The following is a 16,260-nucleotide window of genomic DNA, read 5'->3' on the forward strand; positions in this document are numbered from 1 at the left end:
TATTGTGAGTACTAGATATCTCCCTGTATTGTTGGTATATGGCCAAACTTTGCCCTTAAATCTTTTTTTTCCTCTTGATAAATCCCTTTGAACAAAGACACCCTGCACATTCATTCATTCATTCCTTTATTTGATGCATACAAGAGCATTTAAAGTGCAACTCCTACATCTCAAATTCTATCAACTGTAGTTTACCCTTCACAGAGCTACAATTCCCAGCACCCTTAACAAATTACAGTTCCCCATGATTTTCTGGAGGGATCATAGAATCATAGAGTTGGAAGAGACCACAAGGGCCATCGAGTCCAACCCCCTGCCAAGCAGGAAACACCATCAGAGCACTCCTGACATATGGTTGTCAAGCCTCTGCTTAAAGACCTCCAAAGAAGGAGACTCCACCACACTCCTTGGCAGCAAATTCCACTGTCGAACAGCTCTTACTGTCAGGAAGTTCTTCCTAATGTTTAGGTGGAATCTTCTTTCTTGTAGTTTGGATCCATTGCTCCGTGTCCGCTTCTCTGGAGCAGCAGAAAACAACCTTTCTCCCTCCTCTATGTGACATCCTTTTATATATTTGAACATGGCTATCATATCACCCCTTAATCTCCTCTTCTCCAGGTTAAACATGCCCAGCTCCCTTAGCCGTTCCTCATAAGGCATCGTTTCCAGGCCTTTGACCATTTTGGTTGCCCTCCTCTGGACACGTTCCAGAAACGTGTGCTTTAAATATCTACAGTAGTGCATACACAGTCAAACCTTGGCAACCGTTTTTGGTCTAGAGGTTTGCCGTGCTGTAAAATGGGACTTTGGGAATGCTTGATATACTTAACCTCTCGGTGTGTTGATTTCATAGTGAAGGAAGGTGAGGCTACAATAGTATCATAGAACCGTAGAGTTGGAAGGGACCCTAAGGGCCATCTAGTCCAACCCCCTGCAGTGCAGGAATATGCTGCTGTCCCACCTGGGGATCGAACCTGTGACCTTGATGTTATCAGTGCCACGCTTTAACCAACTAATCCATAATTTATTTTATGGATTTGCGCGTCATGTTTTAAAGTTAACAGTTCTTTATGATCTTGATACTGCTAAATGGCGGCGGCGGGGCGAGTGTGAAGGGAACTCTGCACATGCTCGGAGGCGCCTTTGGGAACTCTAACATGGCTGCTTCTGTTGCTCTTTCAGGCTGCAAACATTTGCTTTGCTGAGCGAAGGACGGAAGGCACTCAGTGCAAAGATTAACGCCACATCATTTCCGGACACCGTCTGACCGAGGAAGAGACGACATTTATGGGGCAGGAGCTCAAACTGCTTGCCTGCAGCAGGCGGAGAACTTGTGTTTCGAGGAGCGCGTAACAACGTGAACAATCTCGTTACACTGTTCTAATTCGGTTCTCTCCCCCCCCCCCTATTTATCTGTATAGTCGTTTTAGCCCCGCATGTCCTTCATGTGGGAACACGGAAGCGAGTTTTAAAAACTGACTCTTTTAACTCTTTACCGGGGGAAAAAAATGAAGCGCGCCCCGCCCTCCTTCCTCCTTCAGCCAATCAGAAGCCCGAGCGCCTAAGTCACAAGGGGCTCTCAAGACATAGGAGGCGTTGCCTTTGTACCTGAGAGCCGCGGCCGTGATGAGGCGCCGGCCTTGGTTACGCGGCCACTTCGGTTGCTAAGGGCCGAAGTCTCGCGAGACTCCTTTCACTTCCTCTTCTTCCTCCGCCCCCCCCACAGCACTCTCTTCTGCTCTCCCAGACATTCAAATATGGCGGCGCCAGAGGTGGATGAGGCGCTGGACCTGCTCGCGAGGGTCCCGCTGCTGGAGGAGCCGCTCGAGGAGCTGCGCGCTTTGCACTTGGCCTTGCTCGCCGTTCCTCTCAATGCTCTGCGGGAGCGGCGGTCCGAGCTTCCCTTGGCGGGACTCTTCGCTCTGACGGCCCGCGGGGGAAGGTGAGTGGAGAGAGGATCGGGCGGCTCTTGCTTTTTATTAAGCCACCTCCGGTCTCTGTTATGGGGAAAGGAAGGCGGGGTATAAAACAAACAATAATTGGGGGGGGGGAGGGAGGATGCCCGCCACGGAGAACGCGTGTTGAGATTCCTGCACTGCAGGGGGTTAGACTAGATGACCCTCGGGGGTCCCTTCCAACTCTACATGTCTATGATTCTGTGGCACTTAACAGACCCAGCCGCCTATTTAAAGGCGTGTGTGTAAAGTGGGAGCGGAGATTCTATTTCTCTCTCCATTTTTGTTTATTAGATTTTTAAGAACCGCCCTCGTTAACCCGGAAGATCGCAGGACTGGTTAACAACATAAAAATAGAAAACGAGGTTGCCAAAACACACGGCAGAGCAAGGCACAAACCAATAACTGCCCCGCCGCTCTGCTCCCACAAACGTCTAATCCTCAGTGGAGGAGATCGTGCACCTTTCCGGGCTGTGTCTTTTTTCATTGCTTGGTTGTCCCTCGACTCATGAAACTGGGCCTAAGTTGCTCATGTTTGTTAATTTCAGCAAGTTTGTTCTGGAGTAGGGCCAGCTCTGGCGATAGCCCGTTGTCTCTGAATTGCAGGGGTGTGGGGTGGGGGCGAGGCGGCGACGGGAGAGAGGGGCTGGGGTGGCAAAGCTTAAGTTCTTGTATTTAGTGTAGTCTTGGGTCTTTTTCCTGTCAGCATCACTTGGGGAAGTTCTCTTTCTATTCGCTTGTTATGTTTCCTTGGTGGTGAGAGAGGTTGGGGTGGCCTAGGGTGTGTCTTTGGCTGGCTGCAGCGGGATTTGTTTTCTGCGTGGGTGAGGGGGTTTGTTGGGTTAAGTTAGCCATATTGAATCATATGCTGTCAGTGGGTTATGAACTCTTTGTAGTGTGAGTGAGCATTGTTATCTTGGAAGATGTTCAGTAGGGCTAGTTCTGGGGTGACTTCTAGTACATGTTTAGTTATTTTGCTTATTTCTGGTATGACTGTACACACTCCTTTTCTGACTGGGTCCTTGATTACTTGGTTTGGTGGGATCTGCTGGTTCAGACACAGCATATGTCTGAGAAGGCCACATGAGGGATCATGGGGAGGAGGTGCGAGGAAAAAACTGTTGTGACATTGATTTCTTGGGCAACTTGGAAAGGGCTGTGGTGGGATCCAGAAATGGCAACCTGGAGCCCCACTGACCACTTAACTGCTCCATCAGCTTGGGAGCTTTTTCTGAGATGCTTGCAGGGTATGATAGCATCTTTTGTCTTCTGAACATCTTTATCAAGATGCTAATGGATCTGCCTGCCTTTGATCAGTTGTGCTTCAAGGAAAGCTAACCAATCCTCTGATTCTTTAATATTTTCCAGCCCAGATAGATGTTAACCAAAGGATCTCACAATAGTCATCTCCTTGCAGGAGCAAGGAAGCGTAGGAGAATCAGATGCACTACAAGAGCATCTTGGATGGGATGGCTTTCAGAGAGGGCTAGACAATTGCATGGACGAGATGCCTATCAAAGACAACTAGCTGTGATAGCTATGCTCAGCCTCCCCTGTTGGAGAGAACAATGCTTCTGAAAAGCGCTTCATGGAAACCACAGACCCCCCAAACGTGTTTCACAAGGACCCCTTGCTTCCCTTTTCTCCAGTACCTGAGGGTCGTCACGTCTCTCCAGGGATTTGACCAGAACAATGTATATGTTGGGGAAAGGCTCCCTCCCTGCAAAGAAAATGGAGCAATCAGCAGGTGCCTGGCTCCCAGCCATGCTAGCACCAGTCTATCGCATGAGGGTGGGGGACATGGGAAGGAAGCATTCCTATCCTGTAGGTCACTCAATTGGCATTTCCACCTACCTGAACTCTAAGCCATGGGTAGGCAAACTAAACTCCGGGGGCCGGATCCGGCCCAATCACCTTCTAAATCCGGCCCGTAGATGGTCTGGGAATTAGCGTGTTTTTACATGAATAGAATGTGTCCTTTTATTTAAAATGTCTCTCTGGGGAATAGGAATTCGTTCATCCCCCCCCCCCCATAGTCTGGCCCCCCACAAGGTGTGAGGGACAGTGGAGCAGCCCCCAGTTGAAAAAGTTTGCTGAACCCTGCTCTAAGCCTTCCCCCCCCTTGTTCTGGGCTGCCTCTCTCTTAAGGAAGATGCAAGCTGTTGCTGGAAGCCACTGGTGGGGAGAGTGTGCCTATGATTCCCAAATGTTTCAGAAGCATCTTTTTGTTCCTTTAGCTGCTTGATACAATCATAGCATGGCAGAGGTGGAAGGGATCCTAAGGGTCATCTAGTCAAACCCCCGGCAACGCAAGGATCCTGCCCACAGCCAGCCCTGGCTCCAAACTCCAGACTTCTGGTTACCATTGCAATTCTGCATGGTGTGGAGAAAGGGGAGAGAGAAATGTGTTGCTTACACTCTCATAACACTGATATGAGATCCGCACCATGCAGCCCTTTCAATAACTAAAGTCTAAAGGGCTGTCTTCACGACCCCATGGACCAGAGCACGCCAGGCACTCCTGTCTTCCACTGCTTCCCGCAGTTTGGTCAAATTCATGCTGGTAGCTTCGAGAACACTGTCCAACCATCTCATCCTCTGCCGTCCCCTTGTCCTCGTGCCCACCATCTTTCCCAATATCAGGGTTTTTTCCAGGGAGTCTTCTCTTCTCATGAGGTGGTCGAAGTATTGGAGCCTCAGCTTCAGGATCTGTCCTTCCAGGGGTCCTGCAGTTTGCTCACCCCCATTTCCTAGGAACCAGGAATGGGAAGCTCAAGTGCTTCTAACAGTGTGGTTATAGGGAGCAGTGTGTATAAAATATTGAATGTAATAGGGTTATTAAGGTAATTGTATCAGAATTACAGTTTTATGGGAATGTTAAGGAGGGAGGGGGATAGAGAGAGTGGAATTCTGGTGGTGAGTGATGATTGGATGAGGATTTGAAAGGTAGTTTGAATGTGAGGCAGTTGAGAGGAGGGGGTGGTTGGGCAACTAACTATTCAGTTTAGGATCAGGAGTCGTCGTCATTTTTGTAATAAAGCAGAATTTGAGGCCATAAGCTCAGGTACACACGTCATCCTACAATCATTTAGTGAATCATCCATACAGTCTCCTTTAGTGAGGGTGCAGTACCTAGGATCTGGACCAAACATTGCTATTTTTTGCTCTTTCCTAGTTTCATAGGTTTATCTTCTGGTTCTAATGATGTAATAGGGGTGGGGGCTCTTTAAATACTGGGGGCTGCCGCACACTCCTTTTATTTAAAATAATTTCCCCTCTTTTGAAAAGCACATGCATTGTCTCTTTCTTCAGGTTTGTTGTGAGACATTGGTGCTTTTAAAAAGAGCAAATTTTGGTGCTGAATTAATAAGCCTGGACAGGGTGTTAATGTATAGTGGTACCTCATGCTATGGACAGGATCCATTCCGGAGGCCTGTCCATAACGTGAAATGCCCGTAAATCGAAGTGCTGTGTCTGTGCAGGCGTGTGGCACGATTTGGGGCTTCTGCGTATGTGCGAAGCGCAATTCAATTCAGCACTTCTGTGCAGGCGTGAGTGGTGAAACCCAGAAGTAACCCGTTCCGGTACTTCTGGGTTACCACGGGACATAACGCGAAAAGACGCAACATGAAGCAGACGCAACACGAGGTATGACTGTACTCTGGATACTATTACAGAAAGGGGTCTTGTTTCTTGTACTTTCTTACCTTTTCTTTTGAATCAGTAATCCCTTGTGTGGATTTTGGTAAAGAAGCAGATACCCATGTATTAAGCTATTTGGGGTTGTAAAGGTTTTTTTTTTTGTTGTTTTGGTTTTTAAAAAGCTTCTCAACTAACTTATTTTTTCCCTTCAAAACAGTGAGCAGATCTCTTTATGTGTTTCCATCCTGGAGCGGTTACTGCAGATCATGGATCCCTTGTATGTAATCCAAAACTTTGGTGAAGAACTTCAGAAAGGGCTCTTCCATCCAGATAATTCAGTCAGAATTCTAACAATAGCTCAGGTATGCTTGATTACTTGTCTGTTAAAATGACATTTTTGGAGATCTCTATCAAGAAGGAGGAGATTTCTTATTTATAATGTACATACATATACATTAGGGCTCTGCACAGGATTTGGTGAGTTCTAAGCCAAATCAGGCATATTTGGAAGGCTCTGGATGGGTTGGGACACATCTATGGATTGCTGTGAGTTGGGTTTAATGACCCTGAGCAACCTGTGACTTTCAGAGGACATCAGCCAGGAGGGAGAACCAGGCTAGGAGCGCAAATCTTAATGACTCCTTAAAATTTGTATGGCTGGTGTTTGGATCATGAATTTAATAGATTTATATTTGCTAAACTTGCATAGGAATAAAGTAGTTCTCAGGATAAACCATTCTGTGGATGTTGTTTTTAAATGATCCACACACTTGTTGCAGAAGCTATCATTGGGTGATTCATATTTTTTAAAGTGCTCCAGGTAGTTTTTTTTTGGGGGGGGGGCAGCTTTAATTTTTTTCAATCCAATCATTGGATTAGCAAAAGCAGTTTGGGGCATTGGCATTGTGAGCCCTTCTCCTAGGCCTCTTCACATTGCGGGAGTGGATAAAACTTTCCTCTGTCTGCATACCACTCTTCTTAAAAAAAAAAACCCAACAACAACAAAGTGAGAGGAGCAAATATATAAACCTTCCCTTCAGTTTTTTTTTATTCACTAGTTCCTTAAAATGATGCAGCTCTTCAACATTTTCTTTGTTTAAAAAGGCTGGTAGTGGGGGTGGGAATGGAAGGAACCTTTATTTAACTACTTAAATTTGTGCACTGAGTAGTTGTTGGAAACTGCCTAATGCCTTTCAACACCATGTTGGATCTGTAGGTTGGGAAGATAGTTGAAGATTCCAGTGCTGCTAGAGAAATCCTCAACACTCCTGAGTTGCTGAGGCAGGTCATTTATTGCATTGCTGATGAGAAACTAGCAGTGGCAAAAGAGGTAAGAGCTTTAAACTGGAGCCAGTTTAACAGCAGCTGGCTACAGAGCCTTCAGCATAATCATCAAGTGGGTGAGGTTCCTCTGATCTCAGCGCAAAACTGAGCCTTCAGCGTTATTGGCCCAGCCATGGGTGGGCAGTGCTCTTACATTAGAGCTTTACCAGCTGTTTCTGTAGGAATATTTAAATGCATGCTGAAGGCTTTTTGCGCTGTCAGACTTATGCAGATAATTAAGGGGGAATGTAATAATTAGCTGGTGATCTGTGGTTTTAATTTTGTGTGTTTTTTGTAAAACTGGTCTAACTTTGTGTCTAATTCTGCTGTCTAATTTTCTCCGGTTCACATAGCTATTCCCCTTTGTTTTCTAGGCCATCATGTCGCTGACAAAGGTAGCAAAAACTGCAGAGAGCTTGGAGGCACTGCTTGCGGGCAACTTGCTAGTTGACTTGAAAAATGTCATGACCAGGAGTGACATTGTTCGTTGCCGTGTGTATGAGGTAAGCATCCCTTTTCCCATAGTGTTCTAGCTGCTCCTTTAATTCTAATTCATTGGGTGGGGAGCCTCTGGCAGCTTTTGCCAGCCATGCCAACTTGTCACTTGCCTGACAGCATGTGACATCAGATGTGGAATAGCCACAGCTGCCAAGAAAAGATTGGGAATGCAATTTGCTCAGTGTTTCTCAAACTTGGGTCTCCAGCTGTTGTTGGACTACAGCTCCCATAATCCCTGACCACTGGTCCTGCTAGCTAGGGATGGTTGGAGTAGTAGACAAACAACAGCTGGGGATCCAAGTTTGAGAGACACTGAATTAGCTGCTTAGGAGATTCCCAAGGGCAAGATAGATAGGCATGTAGCCCTTGCCCTGGACCTAAGATTCCCTGCCCCTCAAATATAGCAGAAGTACAATTTGGACTAATAGCATAAAGTTCACAAGTTTCTGTGTAGTATTGCTTAGAATCACCTGGGTGAGTCTCTGGACCAATATGGTTTTACATTAACACATGGCTAAACTGGGTACAGTCTTCCTCAATTTCCCTGGAGGTTTAAGTGAGTTAGTTATCTTACCTACAGTTGTTTTTATTATCATAACACTGGCAGCTCTCCCATCCCGTTCATTCCCATGGGAACATGATTGTCTTAAAGCTTATATTGGGTTCACGTTGTCTAACCTCCATTCCTAATTGCATCTTCCTTCCTCAAATGGGAGACACTCATTGTCAATAGCTTGTGCCCTGATACATGTTGCTAATAGTCCCATTGGCAGTTGCTTTAAATAATGTGATCTGAGCAGGTCATGATGCTCTTTTACAGCCTATAGGGTATGGTTGTACCCTGAACAGTTTGATCCTTAACTGGAGTTATGAGCATTGACTTGGTCCATGGTACCAGGCATGTACAAGACAGTAGTCTGCCTCAAATGCCTGCATCCTGCCTTTCTGCCTCACAATGTGGCACAAAAGGTGACTCTCAGAAGAGCCTGCAGTAAAATATAAACAAAAAATAAGCAAAGGATATGGATGGATGAATCCAGTCTCTGTTCTGTGTCACCTTTCTATGCAGTCAGTCTTAAGTCCATTCCTTCCTATCTCTGCACCAATATGTGACCTTTATTATGGAAAATCCACATGAAAATCCTACAAGGTATTCTGAAAGCTGCTATTAAGATCCCACCCACCTCGGTCTTTTTAGTGCGCTGGTGCAACCACCACCACCTGAAGGGGATCACACTGAGATTGCATGCCCCCTCTTTATGAATATGATTGTGTCTGTAGATGTTGCTTTATCCACTTGTGCTGTATTGTTTTTAAATGCCATGTTCTGTAAAATAAACCACAATAGGCCAATGTTTGTTATTGTTAATCCTTTAATGTGAAGTTACGATGCTATGAAACAAAACACATTTATATAGGTAAATAAACAATGGGGCTACAGATGCCCCTTGGAGCAATTGGACGCTATGGGGAACATTGTTCCAGGGTGTGGAGGTGGCAGTGGCCTCCCCATAGGCCCATGATATATTGGTCATGATATATGATGTTGATTCCTTTTAAGTCCTGTTGCAGCCACCACAAGGCTTGTAGCTATGACTTGAACGTTGCTACAGCCTCGTTCAGTGAATGAAGTTATAAGTGGAGCAAGCACAATTTCATGCATGAATGGCATATAGTGTGTGTATGTTGTAGGTGTTACGTTTTTTAAAAAGAAATAAATCTCAGTGTCCTTTTCTCCTATGCTTCTGTCATAGTTGGTTATCAATATCTCCTTGGTGTCGGCAGATTCATTGAATTACTGCGTGAACAGCGGATTAATATCAGAGCTGATCGGGGAGCTGACGGGGAATGATGTGCTTCTCAGGTGTGTGGCAGAAGCAGTCATGGGCACTCATTAGATTGTTTCATATTATGTATAGCTTTGGAGTAATTCTGCTTCTATTGAGTTAATAGAAGGTTTTATTTCTTGGCATGCCAGAGTTTTGAGAGTTGTGCACATTTGTGCATGCTTTGCCTCTTGCCTGTCTCTGCCCTGATTCATACATACATACTTTGGATACAAAAGCTGAGGCTGCTGAAGTGGCTGGAAGCTGTGAATCCTGGAAGACCTGCTGTCTGTCTTGTAGGCCTTTCTTCCACTTGGTCTGGGAGGGTGTGGTCCTGAATGACTGACTCCAGCTACAAAAGCTGAGATTGCTGAACAGACTCTAGAGCAGGGGTATTATTGCTGTTACTGATACTAAATTTTGTATCTTTGCTTTAGATAGTTTGATTTCACTGTGTACACTTTAATATTTATTGTTTAAGGCTACTTTTTGTAATATTTTTTATACTTGTAAGCCGCTTTGAGCATGGTTTCAGCTTAAGAAATGTGGCATACAAATAAAATGATTGATTGATTGATTGATCCAGTGCTTACGTGCTAGAGGAGCAAGAAAGTAGCCCTCCCTTCTCACCACACAGCTCAAAATATCTCAGCACAATAGTGCCTAATCATGCAGGGGCTTTCTTTGCACAGTTTTTCTTCCTCTCGCCATACAATCAGAAACTCAGGGTGGCTAAGAACCAATTGATAAACTATCACAAAAAACCCATCATTAAAACCACAAAGTCATAACAGTGATTCAGCAGTGAATAATACCAGTAAAACTGCTTATAAAACTAGTTTTACCTCATTATTACAAATGCATGGCTAGTATAAAAATACGCAGTGCCTCCCTTCCACCTCCTACTTCTCAGACATGTCTTGTCTCAAACAAACAGCAGAGGCTTCAGAGATGAGATGGCTCAGTCCACTCAATTTGTTAGACTGAGAGCAGCTGCACTTGGGCTTCTTGCCTTGCGCTGTCAGCTTAGTAGCTATTTTACCAGGTTGCTATTTAACTGGGAGGCTTTATATCTGAATATGCTTATAATTTTGTCTTCTTCTTTCCTTTTATACTCTGTCCTGATTTGTAAGCCTGAGGGCAGGGCCTGTGCCACTTAAAACAAAAGCAGAAAACTTTGGCACAGTACCTAGAAAGCGTTACCAGTTAATTAAGTAGTAGTCTCCTCCAGGAATTACTCAATGATGGACTGTTTTGAGGATGAAAGGAATCTTAAACGATACACCTGCATGTTCTGTCTATGTTGCAGAGCTACGTGTATAGAGATGGTGACCTCTCTCGCCCATATTTACCACGGACGCCAATATCTTGCCCAACAAGGAATCATTGATAAGATTTCCAACATAATCATCGGGGCTGATTCTGATCCCTTCTCAAGCTTCTACTTGCCAGGTGATTTAAAAAGTTTTCCTTCTTGACATGATTTTACTTTGGTAAAATTTTGGTAATTTTTTTTTTTAATTCACAGTTTAGTTCAGGGACGGGCAGCCTTTGGCCCATGAGCCAGATTCGATCTCCTAGGCCTCCCTGTTTGGCCTTCCAGGCTGTTTTCCCCAAACTGTGCCTACCTGCCCCACACCGAACAACAGCAGGTAGAGACATGGCTAGAGCAGCCCAGAGGAGAGCAGGTTTGAGTTTAACCCTGGTGACTTTGAGATAGAATGCATTGGAAGAATAGTAGGCCTTGGACCCTGAGTTGCCCACCCCCAATCCTAGACTTAAGTTTACTCTGACAGGTGACATTGTACTAAAAACATGTCTGCTTGGCATGTAAAACAAAACCTCCCGGCCTTGACCATCTGGTCCTTTTTGTTTTTGGTAGGCTTTCTCTTCACTACATACATTGCTTGTGCACAATGTCCCAGTCTGTCTTTATTTCTCTTTCCAGATGCTATGTTCCATGTATGGTGTGACCAAACTCCTGTTGTTTTATTTTCTGTTTTTTTCAGGCTTTGTGAAATTTTTTGGCAACTTGGCTATTGTTGACAGTCCTCAGCAGTTATGTGAGCGATACCCCGCATTTGTGGAGAAAGTATTCAGCATGGCAGAAAGCCAAGACCCAACCATGTTTGGCGTGGCAGTGGACACACTTGGGATCTTGGGGTCAACTGTGGAAGGGAAGCTAGTGTTACAGAAGAAGGGTCTGTACGACATTTGTGTGTATGTGTAGCTATAATCATATCGGTCTGAAGAGTTTGTCACAGGAATGTAGGAAGGCTATAAATGTACCCTGCATAATTCTAAACTTCAGTTTGAAAGGAGGTTTGATTGGAAGTGGGAAAATGATTCATCTCAAGTACAAGGGTTGCTAATGAATGTAATAGTCTCCGGAGGGAGGGGTAGGGAATCTGTCAGCCTCCAGGTGTTGCTGGCATTGGCCATGCTGGCTGGGACACATGGCGGGCAGAACCTTCTTCAGTGCTGCTGTTATCATGGCATAAGCAGCTAGGCTGGGGAGGGAGAGTCAAAACATGGTTTAAAACTTGGTTTTAAGATCTGGAGCCACTTTACTGACAAACCGTGGTTAGAGATTTTCTGGTTTTAGTTGTGACTCAAGCAACAGATCTATGTCCACAGGCAAAAATGATTGTTAATTCAAGATATTACTCTCCAAAGCAGGTATTGTCTAATACTGGGCTTGATGGAGAAATAGTCTGGTCTCTGTATAAGGCAACTTCCTATGTAATGGAAAGCTTAAAAAAAGTTTGTCTTCCCAGGGAGTAGATTTCATCATGTGCTAAACAGAATAGGACATCAAGCAAAGAATGCCCCGACAGAGATGAGAGTCCGGTGTCTTGAGGCAATTTCATCTCTTTTGTATCTGCAGGTAAGTTTTATGGAATTGAAAACATTCTGTTTCTTGTGAAAAATGGAGCATTAAAGGTTTGAATCAGTCCTTGGAAGAAAGCAATAACAATTGGGTAGCTTTCTGCATCTGTGATATCCACTAGTGATGAGTTAAAGCAAGAGAACTATAACTCACATTTTTTCTGACTTGTTTGTCAGCCTTTCAGACTTATCAAAAGTATGAACAAAAATTAAGTGCTTCGAGAGTTTATTGAACGTTATGGTTCTGTATAATACCTTTAAAAGATAAATAAACAGTTAAAGGAAAAAATTGTTGTGTTTCCATTCAACTTCAAACATTTGTGCACAGGACAAATCAGTGTCTGAAATGTGCATTTACAGACTTGCTTAAAAGCAGAATGTGACTATGCTGCCTTTGTTATAAAGGTTTTGCATGCATGGAAGTTTTGCACACTTCATGTGTGTAGGTGGAGTAAATTGTAGGATGGCTTGAGGGTAATGTGTTCCTCTGTCCTAGGCACAGCCAACGTGGTGCCTTCCAGATATTGGACTACAACTCCCATCATCCCATCCACACTTTTGGCCATGGTCTGATGAGAATTGAGTCCTACAACATCTGGAGGGTACCACGTTGACCATCCTTGTTTTCCTCCTCAAGACAGTAAATTATCAGCTGCATTTGCAAAACTCATTTGCTATATTTTGCATACAGCCAGACCAGCAGACAGAAGACCACCTGGGCATGACAGAATCCTGGTTCTCCTCTCTGTCCAGCCAGCCCTTGGAACTCTTCAGGAGCATCAGTACCCAGCCCTTCCCTGATCTCCACTGTGGTGCCTTAAAGGTCTTCACTGTAAGTGCTTTTGAATTAATGTATCTAATAGTCCTTTTGAGAGAGCTTGGAAACCACAGCACTACCCAAGCCCATTGTTTGAGTTGTCTAGTCCTTGCAGATTTAATGAAATCCTGTATGGGACACCAGACTTTGAGGAATCTGGAGCTCTGCTCAGACTGTACCTTTCAGTTGATTTAACTGTGAGATAAAAGCAGAGCTGAAACTGAATGAACTGGCATTAAGTAAATGGGCTGTGGGAGAAAGTCTTTGTCTGCTGTAGGCATGCAGGTTGTCTTCAGTGGCAAAGGTGGGAAACTGGTGGCCATCCAGATGCTGTTGGACTCCACCCCCCATCATCCCTGGGTATTGGCTATGCTGGCTGAGGCTGAAGGGAACTGGAGTCCAACAACATGTGGAGGGCCACAGGTTTCCTATCCCTGAGCTAAGATCCACCCCAGGATTTCACATGATTAATGCTGGCTATGATTAGGACATCTATCTCTAATTCTTCTTGATCTGTGTTCTGCCCATGGTGAAGGTGAGTTGAAGTCACCCAGGCTCTAGATCAGTGTTCCCCATGAAGTGTGTTGGACTTGTCTCATGTTTTCTGAAGAAAATCAAAAACGTTGCTATGATGTATTAAGTTTGTTCTCCTCCAGGCTGAATTGCTGTTGGTGGTTTTGTTTTGCTGCTGCTATATTTTACTTTTAAATGGTTGTTTTAGCAGGAGCATTCACTGCCCTGGAAATCCAATTTTTGGAACAGAAGGGCAGGAATAATGTCTTAAATCTTTCTCTTTTGTTAATGCTGTAGGCCATTGCTAGTCAGCCTTGGGCCCAGAGGATGATGCTCAGTAGTCCAGGCTTTGTGGAATACATCGTAGACAGATCAGTGGAACCAGACAAATCTTCAAAGGAGGCCAAATACGAACTTGTGAAGGCTCTGGCCAATTCAAAGACCATCGCTGAAATCTTTGGAAACCAGCATTACTTGAGGCTCAGGGCATACCTGCGCGAAGGGCCTTATTATGTCAAGGCTGTTTCGACCACAGCTGTGGAAGGAGCTGAATAACATTGGAACAGCTGCTCTCTGGTGATAATGGACTGCTGGATAGGATTTCGCTTTGGATGTGGAGGGGGGAAAATATCTGAGGAAGGAATTGGTTTGGTCATTTTTTTCCCCTGCATTTCTAACTCAGAAATTTCACATAGCTGGGAAATAATGTTGAGGACCACGTTAAGGACTATGCCAGTCAAGTTTATCCTTATTTAAGAGTTGATGCTTAGTCAGCAGCTGGCATAGGGCCTACAAATCATGGGATCCTTTTATAAACAGTGGTTTTTCTGCCTTCTGTTAATTCCTCAGTGAGAGATGCATTGTTAACATAGTTGAACACCACAAGGTAGCCAGACTCCTAAAAGTGGTGAAAGCAGTTCAGCGGTGTGTGTGTTTTGCGTCTTTTGGCCTTGATCTTAAATGCTTTGCCTGTACTTCATTGATGCTTCCTCCAGCATATAAATTGCCCCAATTGTTGTTTACAGGAAAGGTGAGCAAACCCTTTAAAATATTGGACCTGTGAAGGGCAGAGGGGGAGAGATCTGGCTGCTACGGGTGTCAAATGGGAAGGTTGCTGGGTTGTTCCAATTCAGATTGTAGTGAGGAATGCTCCCTGACATAAAATAAAGGTTGAATTTTGAGAAGGCTAGACTACGATCTCCTGGCATCCTGGCTCTTACAGGAAATCAGGAGGATTTTCTCCACTGTGTGCAGTGTGACCTGGTACAGCCCAGTAACAAGAATCACATGACTGGGGGTTATTATTATTATTGTTGTTATTGTTATTATTACTTCTTATCCATCTTAAGCTTTTCTACCAAGTGCAGTAGTGTCTTAGACAGGGACACCACCAGAACGTGTTGGCTTGTGTTCTTAGTTGTTAACAGCAGCTGCAGAGACACAAAAGTTAGTACGACTAAACTTCAAAGGTTAACACTTTCTGCAGAGGGACCAAAGCTTTGAGGTGAAGTGATCTGGGTTTATTTTCACCACTACCTTCAGAGGTTGAGCAATTTTTCTCCATCCCATGCTATTTAGAAAAATCAATCCTTCGGGACTTCCTGGGAGGAGCTTATCCAGGTCTGTCACAGCTCTCAGGAGCTTCTGATAGAGCTCTGAAAGTCACTATTAAGTGGTGTTCAACAGCAGATTTATTTGTTTACGGTCTTATTTCTGCAGTCAGATAATAGGGAATTAATCTCCAGAAATTCTGGAGTGGAATGTCCGCCAATGAGGGATAGAGAAATCCTGTTGGGTGAGTGATCTGGGAGTGGGAAAGAATTTCAGCACTGGCCCAAGGAGCACTTAAAATGCTGAGATTATTCCAGTGAAAAGGCCTGCCATTCCCCCTTTCCTTCTGTTTTTTAACTACCTTTGAAGCTACATCTATAAATTAATTCAGAAGTTAATTACACATCCATTTAAGTGCTCATGCGAAATATGACCTGAGGACTGATTTAAGAGGAGTTATTAGTGAAGGTGCTTGCTAGGAAATAAGCAGAAAGTGTGTTTTGAACTAGAAATCAAAATATACACAGACAAGAGATTCTCTCCGAGAGGTTTTCTCTTGGGCTTGTTCTGTGGTTTCTTTGAGCCCCTGCTATGATTTATGTCACTGGAAAGAAAAATGACTTGTGTGGTTATATTAGTACTGTTTTGTGAGAGCTGTTTCACACTTCATATCCAGGATGGGGAAAACATAATAGGTTCAGTTGTTTGAAGTATGTCTGCCCAATTATGTTTTGTGGCTCATTTGAAATAAAGAGATTTAGTCTGAACATGAAAATGATGCTCTTAACATGAAAAAGTGGGCCAGGCAAGACTAGAATACATACGAAAACACAGCTGGTCAACAAGTGATTCATTCTGAGAGAGGAGAATTCTTTAAAATTTAAGAGCAACTTTACACAAAGAGCTACAGTTTTAATATAAGAGAACTGATTTGCTCAATTGACCCAGAGGACAGTCTACTCTATGGATGATAAACTGATGTCCTCCTAGATGTTGTGTTATAGCTCCCATCATCCCTGTCCATTGACCATGCTGGCTGAAACTAATGGGAGTTGGCCTCCTCAACCTCATCTAGAGGGCTGCGCAAGATCCCCCGTTCTAATATTGCTCTGCTTCTGATAAGTCACCTACCACAATCTTGGATACCTAGATATCATTGGACTGCAGTTCTCATTCCTCCTGCCCATTGGGGGATGCTGGCCTAGGCTGAGGGAGTTGAAGTCCAGCAACATCTGAGGACCCAGGG

The 16,260-nt window shown here is 44.3% G+C and overlaps 1 protein-coding gene across 2 annotated transcripts; it reads left to right on the top strand.

Annotated features, from left to right (window-relative positions):
* The first annotated feature begins 1,577 nt into the window (after positions 1 to 1,577).
* Positions 1,578 to 15,781, top strand: PSMD5 (proteasome 26S subunit, non-ATPase 5). Of its 2 annotated transcripts, none has more exons than XM_083597350.1 (10): positions 1,578 to 1,942; positions 5,815 to 5,959; positions 6,814 to 6,927; positions 7,295 to 7,423; positions 9,173 to 9,282; positions 10,554 to 10,696; positions 11,254 to 11,445; positions 12,022 to 12,131; positions 12,825 to 12,965; positions 13,761 to 15,781. In XM_083597350.1, the coding sequence occupies exons 1-10, from the start codon at positions 1,758 to 1,760 to the stop codon at positions 14,016 to 14,018; spliced, it is 1,527 nt and encodes a 508-aa protein (XP_083453476.1). In that variant the 5' UTR covers positions 1,578 to 1,757; the 3' UTR covers positions 14,019 to 15,781. The 2 variants fall into 2 exon arrangements, with proteins under 2 accessions (XP_083453476.1, XP_083453477.1); XM_083597351.1 differs by lacking the exon at positions 1,578 to 1,942 and adding an exon at positions 4,879 to 5,019.
* The last annotated feature ends 479 nt before the right edge of the window (positions 15,782 to 16,260 follow it).

The sequence above is a fragment of the Podarcis filfolensis genome (assembly GCF_964270895.1).
Source record: "Podarcis filfolensis genome assembly, chromosome: Z".
Taxonomy (NCBI): Eukaryota; Metazoa; Chordata; class Lepidosauria; order Squamata; family Lacertidae; genus Podarcis; species Podarcis filfolensis.

Excerpts from the sequence above, each read along its gene's own strand:
- PSMD5 (XM_083597350.1), top strand. The coding sequence starts at position 1,758 with ATGGCGGCGCCAGAGGTGGATGAGGCGCTGGACCTGCTCGCGAGGGTC. Across the intron at positions 7,424-9,172 it reads TTCGTTGCCGTGTGTATGAG|TTGGTTATCAATATCTCCTT; the intron begins GTAAGCATCCCT and ends CTTCTGTCATAG. Across the intron at positions 9,283-10,553 it reads GGGAATGATGTGCTTCTCAG|AGCTACGTGTATAGAGATGG; the intron begins GTGTGTGGCAGA and ends TCTATGTTGCAG.